General features: G+C 35.9%; 1 protein-coding gene and 1 long non-coding RNA gene across 4 annotated transcripts in view; one reads left to right on the top strand and one right to left on the bottom strand.

Annotated features, from left to right (window-relative positions):
• LOC127554713 (uncharacterized) overlaps positions 1-23,566 on the bottom strand; it is a 31,976-nt gene extending 8,410 nt beyond the window's left edge. Inside the window, exon 1 of the long non-coding RNA XR_007952054.1 lies at positions 23,418-23,566. This is a non-coding gene — a long non-coding RNA (uncharacterized LOC127554713). The remainder of the gene's footprint in view (positions 1-23,417) is intronic.
• The window catches only part of MTUS2 (microtubule associated scaffold protein 2), a 451,993-nt gene that overhangs the window by 313,362 nt on the left and 113,596 nt on the right, over positions 1-25,035 (top strand). The window contains exon 1 of one of the 3 annotated variants that reach the window (XM_051986521.1): positions 18,721-22,641. The exons of the other annotated variants lie outside the window; for them this stretch is intronic. Coding sequence (XP_051842481.1) covers positions 22,588-22,641 — 54 coding nt within the window. The 5' untranslated portion in view covers positions 18,721-22,587. Of the gene's footprint in view, positions 1-18,720; positions 22,642-25,035 lie in introns of those variants that run through there. 3 annotated transcript variants of the gene reach the window in all.

The raw sequence follows: 25,035 nt of genomic DNA, 5'->3' as shown, positions 1-25,035 counted from the left end.
CTGTCATCTTGGCTTTACCTGGTAGGAGACTTCTCACAGGCTTCTTAGGGAACCATGGTTCAAACATTTTAGGTGGGGTTAATTTTTGTACTCTGCCTCCAACAGGGTAACTGGAGCCCTCAACCCTTCTACTCTCAGACAAGAACCAATAATGTCTAACTTAACACTTCCTAACTGTGTGACCCTGGGCAAGTCACTTACCCCCAATTGCCTCAGCAAAAATAATAATAATAATAATAATAATGTCTAGTATATATAAGGGACTTTAAAGTTTTGTGGATTATTTTATCCTTTATGGATATTATTTCATCCTCACAACAATCCTGGAAGGAGTGATATTATTACCCCTTTCTACAGATGAGTAAAATGAGACCAATGGAGGTTTAATGACTTGACTATGATCACAAGCTGGTAAGTATTTGAGGCAGGGTTTAAACTGGGGCCTTGGTGATTCTAGATACAGCACCACTTAGATGTCTCACATCAAAACAAAATATGAGAATAAGAGCATCATGCAAAACATGGCAAAGAATCAAAGCAGAAATGGATGCCCCTACCCACTCACTGTGCAACTACCTGTGCAAAGTTGGTTTTTTTTTTTCAATAGTAATTTTTTTTTTCTTTCTCTGCTTGGGAAATAGAAAGAATGAATAGAAGGATTAGGGAACAGGAAGCTTATATCCTTCCAGAAGAGGAAATGAAAGGACATCATTAATGCATGATCCTATGGAAGACATGACAGAGGAAAGAAAGATGGGGTCCTCCTAATGAATTTTGATGAAATGGCAATCTTACAAAACCAATTTTTCTGAGCAAGATTTTTGTTTCCTAGGACAGAATTCCCCTAAGGAGAGGGGCAGGAATCCTCTCTAGACATGGTCAATATCCAAGAATGAAAAGAATGATGATCCAGGAGTAGGACATACTGGCCATAGATGGGATGGATGAGTGACATGAGGGTCAGAGACAGGACCAGTCTTCATGCCTCAGGGTATATAATGGCCTGCACACTTATCCCTTCATAAATTAATGTTCCTAGGATTGAGGAATAACAAAAAGCACCCCTGCCAACACACACACACACACACACACACACACACACATATTCACACAAAGTAAACAAATAACAATAAGAGGTTATGGAGGACTTTAAAATCAAAGGATTTTATATTTTATTTTGGAAGTAAAAGGGAGCCATTGCATCAGGGTGGTGACAGTATCTGAGAAGAGTATATGTGAGATATTAACATAGATAGGATCAACAGAACTTGGAAACAAATTGAATATGGGAGATGAGAGAGAGTGGGGAGGTAAGAATGATACTTAGTTTTCTAGTGTGGATTAGTGGGAGATTGGTGGTGCCTTTGACAGTAACAGAAAACTTAAGAAGAAAAGGATTTGAAGAGATAGATAATGAGTTCAGTTTTGGGCATGTTGAGTAAAAGATTACCTACAAGACTTCCATTTGAGATGTTTGAAAGACAGTTGGAAATGCAAGACGGAGGTTAGCAGTGAAAATCAGAAGCCAAAGTAGATCTGAGAATCATCAGCGTAGAAATGATAATTGACTCCATGAGAGATAAAGAAATCACTAAGTAAAATAATAGAGAGGGAGAAGAAAAGAGGTCAAATGACAGTCTTAGGAGCATCAAAGGCAATTTAAATCAGTAGTCCAGTGTTTGAGAAATCCAAGAACACAAATGATTTGTGTAAGATGTCACTATTGGGCGAAATTGGGCAACTAGACAGTGCAGTGGATGGAATGCCAGGCTTGTAGTCAGGAAGACCTGAGTTCAACTATGACCTCAGACACCTACTAGTTATGTGATCCTGGGCAAGTTACTTAAGCTTGTTTGCCTCAGTTTCCTCATCTGTAAAACAAGCTGGAGAAGGAAATGACAAACCTTTCCAGTATCTGTGCCAAGAAAGCCCCAAATTAGGGCCACAAAGAGTTGGACATGATTGAAAAACAATTGAGCAAATAAACACAAGAGCAAAATTGGAAAGCAGCATGGCACTAAATAGGTTTGTTCAAAGCAGCATTTTATGCCATGTGCCATGGTAAGCTCCAAGTTCATATATTTCCTCAATATAAAAAATTTTATCATTTTTTTAAAAAATAAGAGAAAAATGGAAAAGTATGTCTAGGGAAGAAGTATTTTTTTCTTAAAAGCTTTTTATTTTCAAAACATATGGACAGATCATTTTTCAATATTGACCCTTGCATAGCCTTATGCTTCAGATTTTTTCCCCTTCCTCTAATCCCCTCCCCTAGATGGCAAGCAATCCAGTATATGTTATACATGTTAAAATATATGTTAGATCTAATATGTATAGGTATATTTATACAATTCCCTTGTTGCACAAGAAAAAAACGGATCAAAAGGGAAAGAAAATGAGTAAGAAAACAAAATTCAAGCAAACAACATCAAAAAAAGAGAGAATGCTATGTTGTGATACACACTCTGTTCCCACTATCCTTTCTCTGGGTGTATCTAGGGAAGAATTCTTTGCCAAACTTCAAGAGATTGTCAAAATTAAAAATAAACATAGGATTTAAAAGATTTTCTATTTGTGATCAAGATACCTTAGATAATAAGTAATAAAATGTTCACTTAAGGGAAAAGTCATTGCATCAACTGTCTTTGATAAAGGTCAAATATCCAACATATATAGGGAACTGACACAAATAAATAAGAGAAAAATCCATTCCCTAATAGATAACTTATAAGTGAATGTGACACTTTCTTTTTTTCCCCTGAGGCAATTGGAGTTAAGTGACTTGCCCAGGGTCATACAGCTAGGAAGTATTAAATGTCTGAGGTTAGATTTGAACTCAGGTCCTCCTGACTTCAGGGCTGGTGCTCTATCTACTATATCAACTAGCTGCTCCCGAATAGGACACTTAAAAAAAAAAAATTTAAATACTCTGAAAAAGATTTCAAACACTAATAATAAGAAAAGTACAAACTAAAATAACATGGAAGTTTTCCTTCACACCCTAAAAATTAGTAAAGTTTACAAAAGATGAAAATTATTAGTGTTGGAGAGTTGGTGGGAAGAATATCTTGTTGATGGAGATGTAAATTGGTCTAACCATTCTGGAAATCAATTAGAATTATGTGAGAAAAATCCTAAATTGTTTAATTTCTTCAATCTAGATATCCCAAACAAGGACAATGAGTTACTCATAATAACTGACTGATAAGCAAATAAAGTGAAGAAATAAATAGGATACCCTTAAAGGTTTCCTTTTCGGAAATTTTAATTTCCTAATTAAAAGGTAATTAAATATATACGGTCCAAAACCTAGAAAGCCACAGAAGCTTTTTGTGCTGGTCTCTGCCTTGGTCTTCATTTATTTTCAAAAACAGAAGAAACTTTTGATAGAATACAACACTATTACTGTTAAAAAACACTGGAGAGCATGGGAAAAATGGAGTTTTCATTAAAATAATAAATAACATCTATCTAAAAACTAACAGCAAGCATCATATGTAATTGGATAGACTAGAAACATTCTCAGTAAGATCAGAGGTAAAACAAGGTTGCCCATTACCACCATTACTATTCAATATTGTATTAGAAATACAGCTTTAGCAATAAAAGAAGAAAAATAAATTGAAGGAATTAAGTAATGAAAGTAATGAAGAACAAAATTATCACTCTTTACTCAGTGTGCTTGGAGTGATAGTATGCTTGGAGAATCCTAGAAAATCAGCTAAAAAACTACTAGAAGCAATTAATAACTTTAGCAAAGTTTCAGGATATAACATAAATCCACTTGAATCATCAGCCATTTCTATATGTTACCAACAAAGTCCAGTAGCAAGAGATAGAAAGAGAAATCCCATTTAAAATAACTGTGGATAATATAAAATATTTGGGAGTTTACCTGCCAAGGCAAAGCTAGGAACTACATGAACATGATGAGAAAACTTTTTATACAAATAAATTTAGATCTAAACAAGTGCAAGAATATCAAGCACTCATGGGTAGCTGAGCTAATATAACAAAAATGACAATTCTATCTAAATTAATCTATATATTCAGTGCCATATCAATTAAACTACCAAAAAATTACTTTACAGAGCTAGAAAAAATAATAACAAAATTCATGTGGAAGAACAAAAGGCTAAGAATTTCAAAGGAATTAATGAAAAATGCAAATGAAGATGGCCTATCTGTACTAGACCTAAAGCTATATTATAAAGCATTTATTTTCAAAAACAAATAGTTTTCTATCCTATTTTAAAGCTGTCCAAAAATGGCAATTCTGTACCCTTTGGGGGATATTGTTTAATCACGCACTCATGGGTGTAAAATGTTTATTACAATATTAGAAATATTACCTACTTTGAGTGGTTTTATTTAATGTTGTCTATTATAAGACTCAGTGGGGAAGAGTAGTGTTTGGAAATGAGTGTGATAGAAAAACAAAAATTATCAATAAAATGTTATTTTTCCAAAAATAAGTTCAACTAAGTACCAGGGTTTCTTAGCTTTCTTCCTGGAGGATTAGAGAGAAAAATACAGAAGTCACCCTCCCTCCTAGTAGAGAGAGGGGGCCAGGGTCAGAGATAGCACTTGATTGAATCTGTGGCCTTCACCCCATTCTGTCCCTACCAGTCACCTCAGGAATAGAGGGCTAATCTTGGTATTCAAGGTTGGGCTCTGAAATATAGTCAGGCTAGGGCAGGTAGGTGGCCCAGTGGATAGAGAACCAACCCTGAAGTCAGGAGGACCTGAGTTCCAACCTGATCTCAGACACTTAACACTTCCTAGCTGTGTGACCCTGGCTAAGTCACTAAATCCCAATTGCCTCAACAACAAAATAAGTAATAATAATTTTTTAAAAATGAAATAAGAGTTAATTTTTAAAAAAGAAATATAGTCAGGCTATAACCATAGGCAAGTTCCAGCTTCTCAGTGCCTAAGACAAAATACTCAGTTGTTATCAGTGGAAGTATTTTTCTACCTTGAGAACTTCCTATAGGGATTAAAGATCTAGACCAAAAACAAATAGAAAAAAACAATTTAACATTCACCAGAAATGAAACTTATTAAATCACATTTTAAACTTTGCTTAATGGATAAACTCTATTCATCTATTAAATAAATTCTAGAATTATTTTCCACTCCTGTATTTCATCCGAAAGCAATATCAGAATCTTCTATTATTTCTTATGAGCATATAAGGTCATAGGATTTTGATTTAAAAGGAACCACAGTGACTATTTAGTTTTGTCCCATACTTGTTTAGATCATAGGTTGATAGATCTAGAACAAGAAAGAAACTCAAAGGGCATCTAGTTGAATCCCCTCATTTTACAGAAAGGAAAACTGAGGCCCAGAGAGGGATAAGAACTTACCCAAATTCCTACAGATAATAATAATAATAATAATAATAGTTCATATTTTCATAGAGACACCTAGGTGGTACAGCTAGGCCTGGAGTGAAGAAGACTCGTTGTCCTGAGTTCAAATCCAGCTCCATATTTAATAGCTGTGTGATCCTGTGTGATTCCTTGTAGAAAGAAAAGGTAAACCATCCCAGTATCTTTGCCAAGAAAACCCCAGATGGGATCATTAAGTGTCAGACACTACTGAAAACAAACTGAATAATAACTATACTTAATAGTACTTACTATGTGTCAAACACTGTTTTAAGTACTTTTTAATTATTATCTCATTTAATCCTCATAACAACCCTGGGAGGTAGGTTCTGTTATTATTTCCATTTTATAGATGGAGCATGTTACCAAGAAAGGCAAAGGGGAGTTTGGAAGAAATGGCCATAGAGAGAATTCCCTGCTTCTTCACACCATGAGCATTGTGGTTTATAATGCACTTTCTGTAAGACGGGATCTTAACCTGGGGGTTGCATACTTTTGTTTAAAAGAAAAACTGTTATCAATCAATAAATAAATTAATTAATAGAATTGCTTTCCTTTATAAACCAACATATTTTATTTTGTCTTTAAATACTTGCTTTTGAGAAGGCCTCCCCAGACTGTCCAAGAGATCCATGACACAAACAATTTTAAAAACCATTGCCTTAGAGCTGTCTAATAGTAGAATAGTGCTTGAAGGTTTCTATGAGAGACAGTGTGGGAGAGCAGATTTGAATTCAGATGTTCCTAACTTTAGGCCTCAGACTCGATCCACTGTAACAATGGAGGTTGAAGTTAATCTCAGAGAGAATGACAGAAGCCTGGGAAAGACCAACATAAGGATAGTTTTTATAAGAAGATATCCATATTTATAAGAAGATATCCATATTGACAACTTTTTAAATTTTTCTATAAGTTTTTTTTAATTTTTACTAACTTCTAAAAACTATAAGATTTTTCCTTATGTATACTTAAATTTGCTTCTACAATAATTATAACATCTTTCCTACAGGTTTGAGTCAAGAATCAAATGATATAACATGTAAAGTTACTCTAAAATTAAAATTTCTTTATAAATTAAAAAAGAAGATATCCATGTTGTCAGTAACTACAAGAAGAAAAAAATGCTTTAAAACACTAGTAATTAGAGAATGCAAATTAAAACTACTCTGAAGTTCTACTTTATATCCATCAGATTAACAGAAGCAGACAAAAAATGAAGATGACATATGGTGGAGGGACTATTGGAAAACCAGTATTCTAATGTATCATTAGTACAGTTGTGACTGGTCTCTCCATTCTGGAAACCAATTTGGAACCATAGCCATAAGATCATTAAACTCTGTATATCTTTTGCCCCAGCAATATTACTTCAAATTTATATTGCAAAAAGGTCAAATGAAGAAGAAAAAGGCCACATATGAACAAAATTATTTGTAGCAACTCTTTTTGTGATAGGAAAGAACTGGAAATGATCAACTGGGGAAAGGCTGAATAAGTTATGTTGTATGAAAATGATAGAATAGTATTGTGCCATAAGAGAAGGAAAAAAGTGATGGTTTAAGATTTGTTTAAACCAGTACAGAGTGACATGAGCAGAACCAGGAGAACAATTCACAAAATAATAACAATATTGCAAAGTTATAAAAAGTTTGAGATTAATACAGTGACCATTTGGGATTCCATATGAGTTGTGATAAAAGGGGTTACCCACTCCTGGCAAAAGGAAGAGGGCAGAGATTCCAAACATGGTAGCCATGTGAGGACCCTCTGTCCACTGGACCCTTTGTTCAGTGCCCTCCTTATCTCTATCTTCACCTAATAATAAACCTCTTTTATCAATCTAAAAAAAAAAAAAAAAGGGAGAGGTTATGGACTTGGAGTACCCTTTTTGGGTGTGACCAATGAAGAAATTTACTTTACTTGATTATACAAATTTGTAGCAAGGGTTTTGGATTTTTTTGCTTTCTCATTTGGGAGTAAAGGAATGGAAAGGAGAGGAAACTGATCTTCATGAATTTTTTTTTATTTTTAAAGAAAAAAAGCCTGTAAGATAATCTGAGTCATAGAAGCAAGGAGAAAAATTATTCCAGGCATTGATAACAGCTGGTAGCAGGGAATAGAATCAGAGTGTTAGGCTTCAAGAACAAGTAGACCAAAGTAGCTGGATTGTAAGAGCATAGAGGAGAGTAGAATGCGAGATGATTGATGCAGAACTCTAGCTCAGGAAAGCAGCCAAGGCTAAATCTAGGAATTATCTGCATAAAGATGATCATCGAACCCATGAGAGCTCCAAGGGAGGTGGTATAGGTGGAAAGGAGAAGCTTTAGGGGACAACTGTTGGTTAATGGATGTGACATGTATGAAGACCGAACAAAGAAGCCTAAAAAGAAATAGAAGGTAGGAGGAGAACCAGGAGAAAGGTCTAAAGGATTTAGAGAAAAAAAGCATCCAAGAGGAGGGGCTGGACAGAAATGTCAAAGGTTGCTGGGAGATTCAGATGGATGAGGGTTAAGGGAAGGCTAAATGGTATGATGGAAAGGGCATTGATTTTGAAGTCAAAAGACTTTGAGTTTCTTCACACTATCAATATCATGGCCTTTATCTGAGCTTCCTCAATTATAAAATGAGGATGATAATATTTGTACTGCTTTTGGGGCAGGATTATTGTGAGTTTCAAGAGATATGACATATGTGAGAGAGCTTGTGAAATATTAAAATCCTATAGAACTGGAATCCTTTTTTTGGTGTGTCTCCTAATATATAATCTCCTTTTTCATTAACATAATATAGCTGTTTCCTGAGTTGTCCAAAAAAAAAGTTTATCTTGTATGATGAGGTAATTCAGTTAAAGTCAACAAGTGTTATTAAGTGGCTATTTTGTCCAAGGCTCTATGCCAGATGCTGTGAATACAAAGACAAGACAAAAGACAATCCAGAAAGGAATGCTTTATAAATGATAACTTATTGGATGATTTTTTAAATTGCCATGAATATCAACTAGTGAAGTTCTCTGGAATTGTTTTAAACTGTCTGAATAGACTAAGCTTGTGTCTTGACATGCCCTTGGGAGGGAAGAGTTGTCATCACCAGGCTAGCTATCCCTTTTAACAAATCTGTTCTCTTCACCTCCATTTTCTCTTTTTAGAATAAGTAAAATTTAATCAAGGGATACTTTGTTGTTGTCATTTACTTATTTCAATCATAGCTGATTTCATGATCCCATTTCGAGTTTCCTTGGCAGAGATACTGAAGGGGTGGCCATTTCCTTTGCCAGCTTAGTTTACGGATGAGGAAGCTAATTGTTCACTTCAGTGACTGGCCCAGGATCACACAGCTAATAAGTGTCTGAAGTCAGATTTGAACTCGGGGAGAAGAATCCTTCCTGATTCCAGGCCCAGTATTTTATCCACTGTGCCACTTAGCTGCCCAAGGATACTTTTAAAAGTGCCAAAAGATTTAACTTTAGCTTTATCCTTTAAAGTTGAATTTAAAGACCTCACTACTAAAACTGATGATTTTCTACATGTTTGTGACAGAAAAAACAAAACCAGAGGAATAAGTTTTCTACATAATTTTGAAGAAACAGATTTTCAAAACAAACAAAAAAATAAAATGTGGACCTTCCATATCATAAAATGCAAAATATACCTCCTCATTATATTTTCAGATCTGCTTATCTTTCTTCCAGGCCTAGGTCAGGTTCTATCCTTGCTTAACCATCCAATCCATTTGTCTGTTCTCTGAACCTTATTATGTGCTGCCCTAAGCTGACATTTATTGTTTTATGTGTGTATGTCATCTTCTTAAAGATATTAGATGCTTCTGATGAGCAGAGATCCTGTGCAGTCAGTGTATGTCTCAGCATTAAGGACCACTTAAACAAATAAAATGAAGAAATAAGCATAACAGTTTTGAAGAAAATAAGGCATAGATAATACAAAATCCAGAAAGCCTTAGAAGTCTCATGAGTCAATTCCCTGCCTTGGTCGTCATTTATTTTCCAAGGATAATGGCAGTCTATCCTATTTTTAAAGGATTCAGGGTTATAGATTCTAGGCCCTCCCTGAGTAAATAATTGGTTAAAATGTTTAATTTTCCAGTCTTAGAACTTGAGCTCTCATTTAAGCCCATTTACTTCTGCTTTTTCCCAGACTACTATAAGCACCTCTGCCTCATCTAAATTAAATCCAATTCATGCACAAGTCAAGACATCACTCTCATGCAAGCAACAACAACAAGCTGTATATGCAGAATAATTGATTAGTCTACTGCTAATTACCTTCATATGCTTAAAGACCATTATTTTCACTTAAATTTCTCTTCTCCAGATTAAACAAGCATAACTCCTTTCATATTTTTTCCATGTCACCATGGCCATAGTGATTATGAAAATGCAAGCTTTTCTCCATTTAAAAAATTCTTCCTCGAGGCATTGCCCAATAAACGTTCAATTACTTTCCAGATATTGAATAAAAAAAAATTCCACCTGGTTTCAGTGTCACCAGAGACTAACTTAATGTTCTTGGGGGATTCCATTCAAATTACCTTCATTTGAATAATCAGTGTTCTAGTCCTGTTAAATAGGCACCAAAAGCAAGCTTATGTGTTGATCATTTTGATTTGCTTCTTAATTAAAAGAATGTTGCAGGAATATACTCAAAAAATGTTAGCTTCAAATTCAGTGTACAGAATTGTTTAGGATTTGAGGTCCTGGTTTCCCCATTATAAGAATTTTAGAAGGTTTTCCAACATCAGATTTTTTTTAAAGAGGCAGTTCTCCATTTATTATCACCAAAGCAATATACTAACCTAAAATCTTATAACCAAAGGAAATAGAAAACTGTAGCATCTATTTGAATCCTTATAGAAAACAGTGATCTCTAATCATTAGACAGATAGCTTAATTCATTGCCATTTAGTCAGAAGGCAAACTCACCTAAGTCCTTGATTCCTCTATCATTTAAAAAACAGATTAAAACATCTTTGAACAGCAGGAGAACAGTGCCACTGTATGTGACTGTTCTGTCCATAAGTTCTTTAAACTAATCTGTGAACAGGGCTGATTGTTCTGGACATTGTCCTAGTCTCATTAAAGGAGTGGCTTGTTCACTTATGTTCTGATTACTCTCTCCACTTATCTAGTCTCTCTCATCTACTCTCCACTTATTTACAATGACCGCCAAACTCACTTATCTCTATACCTTTTGTGCAGTCTGTCTGTCATTCCTGCAATAAATCTCTTCCTCTCCTTGAAACCCTTTTCAAAGATCAACACAAAACGCTTTCCTGATCTCCCCATTCTCTTAGTAGAGAGATAATAAATAAATAAAAATGACCTTGTATGTATATGTGTAAAAAATGATACAGTCCCTGATTTCAAAGAGCTTATTTTTTATTATTACTCTTTCCTAATTCTTTTACTTTTTATGACTCTTTAGGAGGGTCTTTGTTATTTTTAAAATTTTTCTCCCCTTGCAAAACAATAAAACAAAACAAAACAAAATCCTTGCTTTCATATTTCAAGAATGGATGATTTCATGAATTTAGAAACTCCCTCAACTGCTTTAGAGTTTTCTTAAGGCCAGGAAAGACTTTGCAAACTATAAAGAGCCAGTAAGGAGAATTAAAAGTAACAAGGAAGTGGGGTACAAAATAGGAGACTAGCTTTGAGAGAAGACTTTTTCAAGATTACTCCTGGCAAGAATGCCATCTTTATTAGTGCTGGAACAAAGGAAATGAGAATGGGGGTGGTGAAGAGAGATTTTAAGGTGAGGAATGTGGAAGAGGAGCAAGTATAAAGTGATGTTGTGAGGCTCAAATAAGGGAATAATTATAAAGTGCTTAGCACAATGCCTGGCACAGAGTAAGCATTATATAAGTGTTAGCTTTTATTATTATTTTTAAATGCATAAAATACATCGTATTACAAAGTTATATTAAAATTCATTTTGCCTCCAGGATCAAATACAAAATGTTCTGTTGGCATTCAGAATCTTTCGTAATCCAGACCCCTCCTAGTTTTCCAATTTTCTTACACCTTACTCCTTGACATATATTCTTTGATCCAGTGACACCCTGGCTTCCTAGATGCTTCCTGAACAAAAAACTCCATCTCTGGGCCCTTAGCATTTCCTCTCTTTCCCTTATATGTAGAATGCTCTCTCTCCTTAGCTTCAACTACTGCTCTCCGTGGCTTCTTTTAAGTCCCAACTAAAGTCCTGTCTTCTACAGGAAGTTTTCCCCAAACTCTCTTAATTCCAGTGCTTTCCTTATGTTAATTTTTTCCCATTTATCCTATATATGTCACTTGTTTTGCATTTATTTGTTTGTGTTTTGTCTCCCTCAGTTGGATTGTAAGCTCCTTGAGGGAAGGAACTGGTTTTTTGCCTTTTTTTTTTTTTTTGGTGTCCCCAGTACTTGGAACATAATAAGGATTTAATAAATATTAATTTATTGATTAAAATAAAGATGAATGCTTTTTCCCATCCGAGTTTAAGGACCCCCTGAATCTGCCATGGACACTTTGGGATAGGGCATGTGTACCCTGGTTAAGAATCCCTGAACCAGAGCATCTGTCAAGAAACAATAAAAAGAATTGTCATGGAGCAATGAGGGCCCAGTGGAAATCAGAAAACAAATCGATTTACTTAGTGTTATTTAGGAACTGATCCAAGAGGAGCTGAGTCAGGATCTTACTATCAATGGAAAACAGAGAAATGGCATAATTGCAATAGTCAACTTTCCCACTTTCTTCTTTAAAAATAATGTCAGTATCAGAACTAATGACTAACACATGAGGCAGAGCCAGGAATGACTGGGATCCACAAATGAGAGAAATATACTGAATAAAGCAGAAAACCTAGGAGGAATCTGTTATAGATATTAACAGGGAAGAGCAAAAGAACTGTGCAGGCAGTCTACATCCAGGTCATCTAGGAGCAAACAATAGAGAGTGATCCAGCCAGGTAGGCACTTAGCATTAGAAACGTAACCTTTGGCCATCTAATCCCAAAGTGAGAACCTGTGGAATTTGTATATTTATCATATATTATATACTTTTGGTGGATTTTATGCAAGATATGTCTTAGTCAACTTGGAGCCTTGCACCCTAAGCAGAGTGCTTTCCATATACTAGATATTTAACAAAACATTGAATTAAGTTAAATTGAATTTCTTTTCCCTGCTAAAAGAGTTCAGTAGTCATGACCTACAAACTGTGCTGAATGCAGGGGAATAGAAAGAAAAGCTAAAAACAAAACAAAACAACAACAACAACAAAAAGTCTTTTGTTTTGAAGTAACTCACAATTTAATAGGGAAGACAACATGCAAATGGCTGTGTACAAATAAGGAATAAGTTGGAGATCACCAACATAGGGATGATACTTGTCTTAAGAGGGAATCATGAAAGATTTCTTGTAGGAAATAGAATTTTAGCTGGAACTTGAAGGAAGTCAGGGAAAATGAGAGGTGGAGATGAGGAAGAATTCCAGGCTTGGAGGAATGCAATGAAAATATGTTCGTATCCAGAGATTATATTATTTTACATGGATCTGATGCTTGACTTTTTCAAAAGTTAATGAAGGCCATATGTTTTTGTCTTAATAAGGTCTTTGTGTTAACATGTTTCGTAGGTGTAGACCCCAGTAGTAGGTTTGTGCCTTCATTAAATAAATATTTGTGTGTGTGTGTGTGTGTGTGTGTGTGTGTGCTTTGTGCAGACACTGTACAAGGTACTGAATTCTGAGAATATCAGTGATGCATCCCACCCATTTCTGATGAGTGTGAAGACCTCAGGGCCAATATTGATAATAGTTATCATAATAACTAGCATTTATATAGTCCTTTTAAAGTTTAAAAGCCCTTAACAGTCTTGGGAAGGACGTGCTATTATTATCCCCATTATATAGATAAGGAAACTGAAGCAGATAGCACCTCAGTGATTTCTACAGGGTCACACAACTAGTTTTAAACTTGGCTTTTCCTAATCCCGGGGTCAGTTTTATCTAGAGTCCCACTTAGCCATTTTAATGGCTTCCTTTGTATTTTTTATGTCTCCTGCATTTTTTCTGGAGATAAGGCTGTCTCATACTCATGTTGTGTTTGTTACTTCAATACTTACACAGGAATTGAGGGCCTTTTGTTAATGTGGAAATACATGCATGAGCTCTATCTTCCTAGAGTCAATACTCAGGGGGAAGGGGCAGCTAGCCAAAGAGAAAACAGCCTTCCTAGATCAGCCCCCTGGATCAGACGGGGTACATATGAACTTTTGTTAGCCCCTATATCATAGGTTTTATATGGATAATAATAAATCATAAACTTTTATATCCTATGCTATATATTATATCTTATATAATATGCTATTACTATTACATAGGATAGTATATACTTATATAGTATATTAAAATACTAATAAATTATATGCTCTTATAAAGTAGGTTAAATATGCTAATAAATGATATAGCTAATAAATATGCTAAAAAATAAATTATATAGTATATTCTATTTGCTAAAATATATGATATACTAATATAGGATTGTTATATAATATATCCTATATAATAACATATGTGGTATCTAATATATTGTATAGCATACTAAATAATACTACATCTATACTATATACATCATGTAATACTACATTTTTAATATACTGGCTATATAATATACTATATAATAGTAAATAACATACATTGTATAATATATACTATATGATATATACTAATATATGATATACTATTAAATGTTATATTAAAACATATACGCTATATAATAATCACATTAGTATATTTACATTATATAAAATAATATGGAGGGGTAGAACTAAGATGACAGAGAGGAGACATGTCTTTTTCTGAGCTTTCCTCAATATCCTTCAAATTGTCAGCAAATTAAATCTCTAAACTGGTTTTGGGAGTGACAGAATCCACAAATATTTGGAGCATAATAAATTTCCAGCAGAAGATTATTTGGGAGATCTTCAGAAAAGGTCTGTTTTAATTGGGCATGGAGGGAGGCAGGCCTAGAGCAGGCAGTGCAGAGATCCAGGATGTCCTGCACTCTGGGGAGTCTGCCAGGAGGAAAGTTGGCTGCTCTGTTCTGATTGCAAGCCAGTAGATCAGCAGATTAGCTGTAAAACATTTAACCCAAACACAAAAGGCAAATAGTGAACCCCTGAACCCCAGAATATTTGGGGACCTGACTATGCCCACCCAGCACTGGAAGCTGGTCAGCACTGACCCAGAGCAGCCACTGTTGCCCATAGAAAAAGCTGGGACAATCTCTCCTTTGCCCTAAAAATAGACCTCAACCTTTTTAAAAAATGAGCAAAAAAGCAAGAAGTCTGATCATAGACAGCTTTTATGGAGAAAGAGAAGAATAGATTTCAAACCCTAGGAACACTAAAAGCAGATTATCTCTAGATGAAGCCCCAAAAGGTAATATGAGTTGGTTCCCACTCCACATGACTATCTTGGAAGAATTCAAAAAGGATCTTAAAAGAGAGTTAGAAGAAAAATGGGGAAAGGAAGTGAGAACTTTCCAAAAAGATTTAGAAAAGGAAACAGAAATTATCTGAAGAAATCTCCTTACAAAATAAATTTAGTGAAATGGAAAAAGAATATAACTCCTTATGAAATAGAAGTGACAAAATGGAAAAAGAAAACATCTCCTTGAAAAAAAGAATTTGTGAAATGGGAAAAAAAAAATCCATAGAACAAAACAACTCATTTAAAAATTCAATTGGCCAAATACAAAAAGAGTTAAAAAAGGTAACTGGAGAAAATAATTCACTAAAAATTAGAACTGAATAGATAATATGATATTCAGTAGTGAAGTATATACTGTCATATAGCATATTACATGTACTAATATATAATTTATCATTTAGTATATTATATTCTATTATATATTATCCATTACTATTATATAGTACATATATATGCATATATATACTATATATATATATTATATATATATACACTATATTATGTGCTATTTTCTGGTATTTTTGAGATAGAAACTGACTTGCTCCTTCTTGGCTTCCTTGGCACTTATTCTTCTCCCTGCCAAACTATTTTTTCTTCTTCTCCCTGGCTGGATCATTATCTTTCTCCAGAGACTTTGACAAGGGTGACCCTTGGGCCTCTGTCCTACTCTTTCTTTGCTTCACCACATCCCCCTTGACGATCTCATCTACCTACTCCCACAGAGTAGTTCAAGCATTATCACTGTACGTGACTTGCAAATCTATAGATTTGGCTTTAATCTTTCATTTGAACTCTCGTTCTGCTTTGTAAACTGCCTACTGGATATTGACTCCTAGATGCCACCTTAAATCCACCTTACAACAAAGCAAATTTCATTATTTACTCCCACCTTAACCCACCACTTTTCCAATCCAGCAAACTTTTTAAAGTACCTACTATGTGCCGGGCACCTTGTATACCAAGACAATCCCTGCCCTCAAGAAGCTTACAATCTAATAGGAGAGACAACTTACAAAAAGAGTCAGAAAAGAGAGAGGGGAATCTTATTCTGGAGGGTTGAAACTAGGCAGGACAACAGATGCTGTGTTCGGGGTGCAGCCCCTTCCTAGACACTCAAGTCTGCAATGTTAGAGCCATCCTTGAAGTCTTACTGATTGCCTCTGTAACTTCTCTCTGGTATCTATCCCTTTCTCTCACATGATCACTATCCTACCTCAGTCCCTCATCACTTCTAAGACTATTCGTAATAATAGCTTGATAGGTTTCCTTGCTGCCAATTTCTGCTCTCTCCAATACAATCTCCATATAAAATGATCTTACACCATGGTTCTGACCATGTCCCCTACTCATATACTTAGAATGGCTCCTCATTAATTCCTTAGCCTAGTATTTAAGACTTACTACAATCTGGTTCCTACCTAATTTTCTAATTTTTTAGTATTCTTCCCTTCCTAACAGCCAAATCTATGAATTTGACATTCTTTCTCCTTCCTCCAAGGAATGCAAGGACTTTGCTGTACATATAGAATACATTCTTTCTTTATCTCTGCCTTTCAGAATTCTTGTTTTCCTTCAGGCCTCTGCTCACATGCTTTGTGTACTGTGACCTTTTCCTTGATCCGTCTCAGCTGTTAGGGTTCTTTTCTTCCACAAACTACCTGGGAATTATATTTACATCTGTACACTATTAAATCATCCTCTCTCACTTACTAAAATATCATTCCTTGCAGATAAGGTTAGTCTTTGCTTTTACATTCCCCAGTGTCTAGCCTGCATGGAGAAGACACTTAATCTAAAGATTTGTTGGATTGATACTGACCAACACTTGTTCCTTGTGAATTTGTCTAGACTACTCAGACAAGGTCTTTAGCTTACTAAGGATATTCTCAATTTAGTTTCTCCATTAAAGAGAATTATTATCTTTCTTCATTTGGCATAATCCAGAAAGTTATGAAGAATGATGCCTTTCCAGTGAGCTGAATCATTTACAGACATTGTTGAAGAACAGTCAAATTAGAATTGTTAAAATTATTTGGGGTTTAGACTCTTTTTCCATGATGATTGTACAGAGATGACTCACTTTTATACATCTATTTGAAAAGAATCTTTGAGCTGAAAATGTGTCATGATATTCATTTTCTTTCTATGTTAACCTTCTAAGTCCTGAGTATTTAAAATTCCATCAAAGATGCTTCCAAAAGTTCTATTCTATATATTCAGTGTATTGCATTGTGGAATTCATTCAGAGCATTCATCATTTTGAGCTCGAAGACATGAGGTTTGTCTTCTCCTTTGCAAACCCATCTCAGTAGATAATATCTCTTGAAAGACTTTTATTTTTAAAGCAGGTTTTCTTCAGGAAGGGCTTTGACAAGACCTATAGCTGATAAGAATATACTTATTTAGATGAATGGTAAAAAGAAATAGACTACTGAACCAAAGTAACCATGTGCCTACTTTCATCATTTGTTTCAAAAAGAAATTTTTTTAAAAACAACATTAAAAAGTCATCAAAACATAGGTTTAGAAAACAACAGAGAAGAGATCTTGGAGACTGTTGAATCCAGCTATCCAATCTTCTCATTTTCAGAGTTTAGGAAACAATACATGAAATAAAAGAGTCCATGTTGAAGCAATAGGGTCTATGCATGGGAAGTCTGATCAGTGGTAATGCTGTTTGGGTGCTGAGTCAAAGATGAGAAATGGCAACATCAAGAAGGTTGGTTTGTTTTAAATTAGCTATTTCTGACTCATCACATGATTATTGGCATTCATTTAGCCTGTGCTGTAACTAGCCATCTTTGCATCTAGGGCAAGCAGCACAAAATGTACCTGAAGCACACTGCACAAAATAGAACTTCAAAATCAACTTTTAAAGACAAAATCAGTAGTGGTAAAGAGATGCTGAAACATCATTTTGTGCCTCACAAGGGGAGAAGATAAATAATATAACCCTTGAAATTGGAGGGGTTAGGAAAGAGGGAGGCAGAGGAAGCAGAGCAGCTCTGATTAAGGAAGGGCATTCCTGAAGAAAAACTTTCTAAGGGTAGAAAGTAAGCCATCTGCCCATCTGGTAGCTTCCAGTCTTGTTAATTCATCCTTGCTAACCTGCTGCTAAGTACAGTTGTCTATTGTATTGAAGTAGCAATGTATATCCTAAAACAGCAATTTTGTCACCTCACCTAACTAAAGCTCTGCTTTTAGCATTCTGTTTGTATATTCAGTTTTCAGTGTTTCTGAATGTCCTTGTTTGTATGTGATTTTTAACAATATTATTTTATAAGTAAAATTACATGTAAAAACAATTTTTAGTATTTGCTTCTTAAAACTGAGTTCCAAATTCTCTCCCTCCTTCCCCTCCCCTTTCATTGAAAAGGCAAGCAATTTGACATGGGTTATATATGTGCAGTCATGCAAATGTATTTCCACATTAGTAGTGTTGTGAAAGAAAATACAGACCAAAAGAAAACCCAAGAAAAATTAAAAAGTATATTTTAATCTTCATTCAGACTTCATCAGTTCTTTCTTTGGAGATGGATAGCATTTTTCATCATAAATCCTTAGGAATTGTCTTGGATATTGCTGAGAATAATTAGTTATTCATAGTTGATCATCACACAATCTGTTACCATGTACGCTGTTCTTCTGATTCTCCTTACTTCATTTTGCATTGGTACATGTACGTTTTTCCAAGTTTTTCCAAGAGCACCTCATTTCTTATAGCAAAATAGTATTTTATCGTAATCATATACCATAACTTGGTCAACCATTTCCCAATTGATGGACATTCCCTCAATTTCCAATTCTTTGCCACTACTAAAAGAGCTGCTCTAAAGATTTTTATACAAATAGGTCCTTTTCCATTTTGTTTTTTATCTCTTTGGGATACAAATCTAATAATAATATTGCTGGGTCAAAAAATATTCCTGGTTTTATAGCCCTTTCAGCATAGCTCCAAATTCTTTACAGAAGGCATCAATTCACAACTCCACCAACAATACATCAGTTTTTTTTTTCCTTTTTTTTTAATATTTTATTTTATTTTATAATAACTTTAATATTGACGGAATCCATGCCAGGGTAATTTTTTTACAACATTATCCCTTGCACTTGCTTTTGTTCCGATTTTTCCCCTCCCTCCCTCCACCCCCTCCCCTAGATGGCAAGCAGTCCTATATATGTTAGATATGTTGCAGACAATACATCAGTTTTAATTTCCCCACATCCTCTCTAACATTTATCATTTTCCTTTTCTGTCATATTAGCCAATCTGATAGGTATGAAATGATAACTTAGAGTTATTTTAATTAGCATTTCTCTAATCAATAGTGATTTAAAACACTTTTTCATATGACTATAGGTAGGTCCTATTTTTTATCTGAAAACTGATCACTTTATTTGTTTATATCTTTTGACCATTTATCAATTGGAGAATGGCTCTTTTTTTTTTTTATAAATTTGACTCACTTTCTCTGAGAAAGAAATGAAGCCTTTATCACAGATACTTACTATAACTTTTTTTCACAGTTATGATTGTGACCTTTGTATTTCCCTCCATCCTATTTTTGCTCATGTTTATCCAATTCTTTCTCTCTTCCCTTTTATTTTGTCCATCTTTAAAAGTGTTTTGCTTCTGATTCCCACCTCCTCTAATCTGCCTTCTCTTCTGTCATCCCCAGTCCCCTTTATTTTATCATTTTGCTCTCCTCTTTTCTTGCAAAATAAGAGATTTCTTGAGCCAATTCCAGTGAGAGAAAGATTCAAGTGTTCCCACCTACCTTTTTCATCTTCCTCTCTTCTGGAAAAGTCCAAATATTCTTAAAACACTTAAAGTGAACATCATGTTCTTGTATCTCATGCTGACACCTATGAAAATTTGCATCTTATGCAAAAATATTTGCATTTCTACAAATGTGCTTACAAATTTCATAAATTCCATTAAAGACCAAGATTTTCATATCAGAGAAGCTTTCATGTACAGAGTTCTAATCTTGATAAAAGTGTTCCTAAAAAATTAATTTGAGATTATAAGGGAAACAGTAAAACCCAAACACATGTTCCTTTTTCTTTTTTTTCTATGGACAATAGCCAGACTTCAGTTATTAGCCATGACAAGCTATTTCCATCAGGTTAATTACTTATCTTGAGTCTTTTTTATGAGACAAGAATGGCTTTGTTTATTATCTAGACCTGTTCTATCAGTTTAGTTTAATTTATTGATATATTTTTTTTACTTCCAGGGGTCCTCCAACTTTTTAAATAGGGGACCAGTTCATTGTCCCTCAGACTGTTGGAGGGCTGGGCTACAGTAAAAACAAAAACTTTGTTTTGTGGGCCTTTAAATAAAGAAACTTCTGGGTGAGGGGGATAAACATCCTCAGCTGCTACATCTGGCCCATGGCCATAGTTTGAGGACCCCTGACTTAGACTTATAAACTATACTTCCTGAAAACAGCTGAGCAAGACTACCTACCTATTATATTACAATTGATAGTACAGGAGGCTTTCCTCTTTTTTTTTTTTTTTTTTTAGTTTGCTAATTATTATAGAATATGTGCTTCCATTTTGATGGCATAATGCCCTGTCTTGTCTTTGTTGTCACTTCAGGTTCTTTATTTGCTTCTCCTAAGCCAGTACATATATAGTTCCTTTGACTATGTCATCTTTATACAAGAGATATCATGATACAGTGAACCAGAGAGCTAGCTTCCAAATTAGAAAAGCCTAAATTCAAATCTTGCCTTTTACCCATATTAGCTATGTGACCATGGGCAAGTCAATTAATTTCTTGAGGATGCCAAAGAACTTTGTAAGTTCCTAAATTTAAGAGGAATTGTTGATCTTTTTGGAAAGGCAATTTTCTCAACACAACCTGCCAACATCAATAAAACCATAGTTCTGAACCATATGCCCCCAGCCCCACGCTTTTCTAAATTCTTCATATTTATCATTGATACAGTAATGTTCTGTTATATTCTTATACAACTAGTCAGCCATTCCACAATTACTGGACATGTACTTGTTTCTAATTTTCCCACAAATAATGCTGATGTGAATATTTTTGTACATGTGGTGACTTTTCTTTTCATCAGACCTCCTTGTAGCATAGTCCCAACAATGATATCCTTGGATTAAAAAATTTGGATATGTCTTAGATCTATTAAAGCAGGATTAGAAGCCCCCTAAATCTGTAGATATTCATGATTCTCTACTTTGTTGTACTGAGAAATATTAGATGTATATCTGTAGTCTGATGATCTGGCTTAGAAACCTGGCCCTATTGCTTATTACCTGTATAGCCCTAGGGAACTTCTGTGTTTCCTTATCTATAAAAAGAGGAGGTTGGGCTTCATTCCAATAAAATCGTAAGATCAGTTTTCACTTAATAATTTCACTTAATAAACTTTCTAAACTTATGCTCTCATTTCATGGCAGATATTGTCTAGAAGTCCATGAAGGAAATACACTTGAAATAAAAACATACCCAACTGAAATGATAAAGGAAAATTTAGGCTTCTTCTTCTTCTTCTTTTTTTTTTTTTTTTTTTTTGAAGAGCCCTAGCAAAAGATCAAGTTGCCTTTCATTTGCTTTGATAATGCTTTGATAAGATTCCCTCAGCCCTGAGACCTAAATAACCTAAACTATCTAATCAGAGTTTGTATTTTGGAGAATTCCAGGCAGGATTAACTCATGTCACCTGATTCTTGTAAGCACTGCCTAAGAATAGTGGAGCAAAGTCATAAAAATTTGGTGTATTTGCTCATGTCTGTGGATTAAAATCGACCAATTGCTTCGAAATATCATATTGCTCAACAAGGCTTTTATGCTGTGAAATGCCTGGAAGAAAGGAAACCTCCAAATACCACAGTTTTAATCAGCTGGACACTTTAATGACTAGGGTAACTCTTGCCCAGGCAATCAGACGCATAATTATATTTCAGATGCGAGAAAGGTCTCATCAAACAGGGAAGACGTGTTCATGGTACACGGATTGAAAATGAGCAATTAGAGATCCCAGTAGGCAACAGATACTCTGACAGGCAGAGCGATGAGGCAGGGAAGGCCCGTTGTCTTATCATATAAATCACACTTATAAATATATTTACTTCTGAGAGCAACACAAGCCCTGGGTGGGGACGGCGAATCAGAACCCAGCCTAGCCTTAAGTCTTTCGAGGCCCTCCGGAATGCTCTTTTGTGCGCTTCTCCTCCGGCTAGCTAGTCTGTTGTGCACACTTGAGTGTCTCTCTCCCGGCGGTGGAAGGGATGAGCATTGCAAGGTGGTTCCCATCAGTTAGCAGCAGGGGCAGCGGCGGTGGCGGCGGGGAGAGGCTGCGGGTGGCTTGGAGGGTGATGAAATTGGTAAATGCCCAGTTATTGTGCGCCTATTGATCCGCCCCGCTGGAAGGCTCTCAGTGGCTAAGTGACCCTCCCTGCCGCCCCCAGTCGGAGTCCAGTATGCAGCCAGCTCTAGCTGGAGGCTCCCTCCTCCTCTTCCTCTTCCTCCCGCTCCTGAATTCCTGAAGTTACACGGAGAGATAAGGGAGCCCATGGAAGCCCGAGCAGCCGCGGCGGCGGCGGACAGCAGACGGCGGCAGGCGCCACTCACTGGTGACAGCCTCACGGCTCCTGGGGCTCCCAGGCTGATGATCGCACGCTGAACGGAGCGGGTGCGCTGGGTGCCGCGAGCTGCCTGCCGCGATGGGCCAGTGCTGCTGCAAGCTTTACTACTGCCTTCAGTGCCTGGACAAGACGGTACTTTGCCTTTCTCCTCCCCCACCCCCCACCCTCTTTTTGGCATTTTGCTTTGGAAGGGCAGAGAGGGAACCCCCGAGTAACCACCAGTCTGATGCTCCTCCCTGGCCGGCGTGCGCGGCTTTGCTTTGTTGGTGGGCCAGCCCAAGCCTGGGGAGACTCTGCTTATTTATACTCGGCTCATTTGTGGTGTTCAGGGAAATCTTAGCTTTCTCTCACACACACATACACACACAAAATGCGGTGTCTTACATAATTCTGGGGTCTTGCAGTTTGAGGTGGGCATTGTCCTGAGAGGGAAGGGAAAGGACTCCCCACCCATCTAAACGTCTCCGTAGCCACACCCGGCTCCGAACCCTAGGAATAATTTAACTTGGATTTTCCGGTATCTTAGGTACCCTACGTCATTGCAGCTCAGAGTTTCTGAGGTCACTCTTACATTAGGGGAATAGGAGCCTTATTTACTAGATCAAGTTTAACCTCAGTTTAGTCCAGCCTTTAAATTTCTATTCCTAAGTTTCCCAAGATTCTACTCGTATAGCGATAGAAACTCTAAAATGAAGGGAATAGGAGACAGAGAATGAGAGAAATAGAGGCAGAGATTGAGACAGAAAGAAAAAGAGCGAGAGAGAGAGAGAGAGAGAGAGAGAGAGAGAGAGAGAGAGAGAGAGAGAGAGAGAGAGAGAGAGACACAGACAGACACAGACTTGAGCATGTGAGAGAATATGGAAGAGAGATTGGTGCTACTGTAACTATGTGTATTTAAAAAGGCTTACCTTAAAAATCCTACCCAGGTATTGATAGTAGAGAGGGGATGAGAAAGGATTGTATGACTATTCCAACACAAAGCTTTTCTTTCTTTTTCTTTTGGACTTTTGCCCAAACACGTGAGCTTGCACAGGTTGAGAAGGAGCATGTGCTTTTAATTTCCTTAATAGAAAGTATGTTGGCAGGACCGCTTGTCTGTGTAATATATTTTATTAGGTTGCTGGATATCTCGGAGACGTATGTGACAGGCTGATACAAAGTTGGAGCTTTTTCCTTTGGGTCCAGTGGTGCATTAGTTAGTGAGATAGCTTGAGGTATACAATATGTTACCAGATGAAAGGAAATGTATGACTTAATATAAAATTCATTAAAATATGGTCCCCTGGGGAACCTCTTAGTGATCAGTTCTGTTTGTGAACCTTGACCTGATGGATCGCTACATACCTCCTAGGATGATTAAACTAGCAGCTTTACTGTCACTTTGGACTTTCTTTAAGAGGGAAAAGGATAACTGCCACATTTTTGACATCAGTTTCAATGAGTTTGGCTATCACTATGATAAGCATTGAGATGAAATATTTATATATATACAGTAGACATGAATTTATGCGGTTTTACCTTTAATGGAAATAAAAAGCATTAGCATTCAGTTGTCCCCAAATCCACTATAGCAATGACCAAGAACCATTTTAATGAAAGCTGAAGGATACTTTGTAATAGTAGCTATAGTTTTAAAAATATAAAAGTTGATACATGTATATGCATATTATAAAGTTCATGGTCTCTGTTATAATACCCTATAATAATATAGTCCATTTTATTTTCTGGGGGTGGGGGAGTGGGTGGAGAAGTATTTTGCTGGGATTTTTCTTGTCTTTGTTCCTATCCCAGGTTAAACTCAAAGAAATATGAAGGAAAGTCACATAATGAATTTAGGTTTGGACAGATTAGATGAGAAATATTTTGTGGATAAAAGAAAACTCAAAACATATATTTATTTGCCATCCTAAGCTTCACATTTACATGAAACTTTTTGTAGCTGTAAAGATAACATTGAGTTTATCTATTTTGTAGACTTTTTATTGTTAACTTTACCTTGCTGAATTACAAGGTAGTTGAACTATAAAAAGAGAGAGTTAGGTGGCAGAATAAATAGAGTGCCAGGCCTGGAGTCAAGAAGACCTGAGTTCAAATTTAGCCTCAGACACTTACTAACTGAATGACCCTGGCCAAGTCACTTAACTTTTACCTTAGTTTCCTCATCTGTAAAATGAGTTTGGGGAAGGAAGTGAAGGACCACTCCAGTATCTTTGCCAAGAAAACCCCAACATGGGGTCATAGAGATTCAGATATAATTAAATACCTGAACAACCTCCCATAAAAGATTTTGGAGAAATATACATATGAATGAGAGGTCCCCTGAAAAGATAAAGAGCTGACATCTGAGTCCAGAAAAACTGGATTCAAGTCCCGATTCTGACACACACACAGATTGTATATATGTACATAAGAGCGGGTCAGCTTCTCAGTATTCCCATGCAACTTTTTAACATTCTAATTTGAAAATCCATGATGGATGTGCATTGGGAGGTGGAGTTTTCTCAATAACAAAGACATCAAAGATGG

This window comes from Antechinus flavipes, chromosome 3, assembly GCF_016432865.1.
Source record: "Antechinus flavipes isolate AdamAnt ecotype Samford, QLD, Australia chromosome 3, AdamAnt_v2, whole genome shotgun sequence".
Classification (NCBI taxonomy): Eukaryota; Metazoa; Chordata; class Mammalia; order Dasyuromorphia; family Dasyuridae; genus Antechinus; species Antechinus flavipes.
The sequence above is the reverse complement of the archived record's forward strand: the minus strand, read 5'-3'. Positions and strand labels throughout refer to the sequence as shown.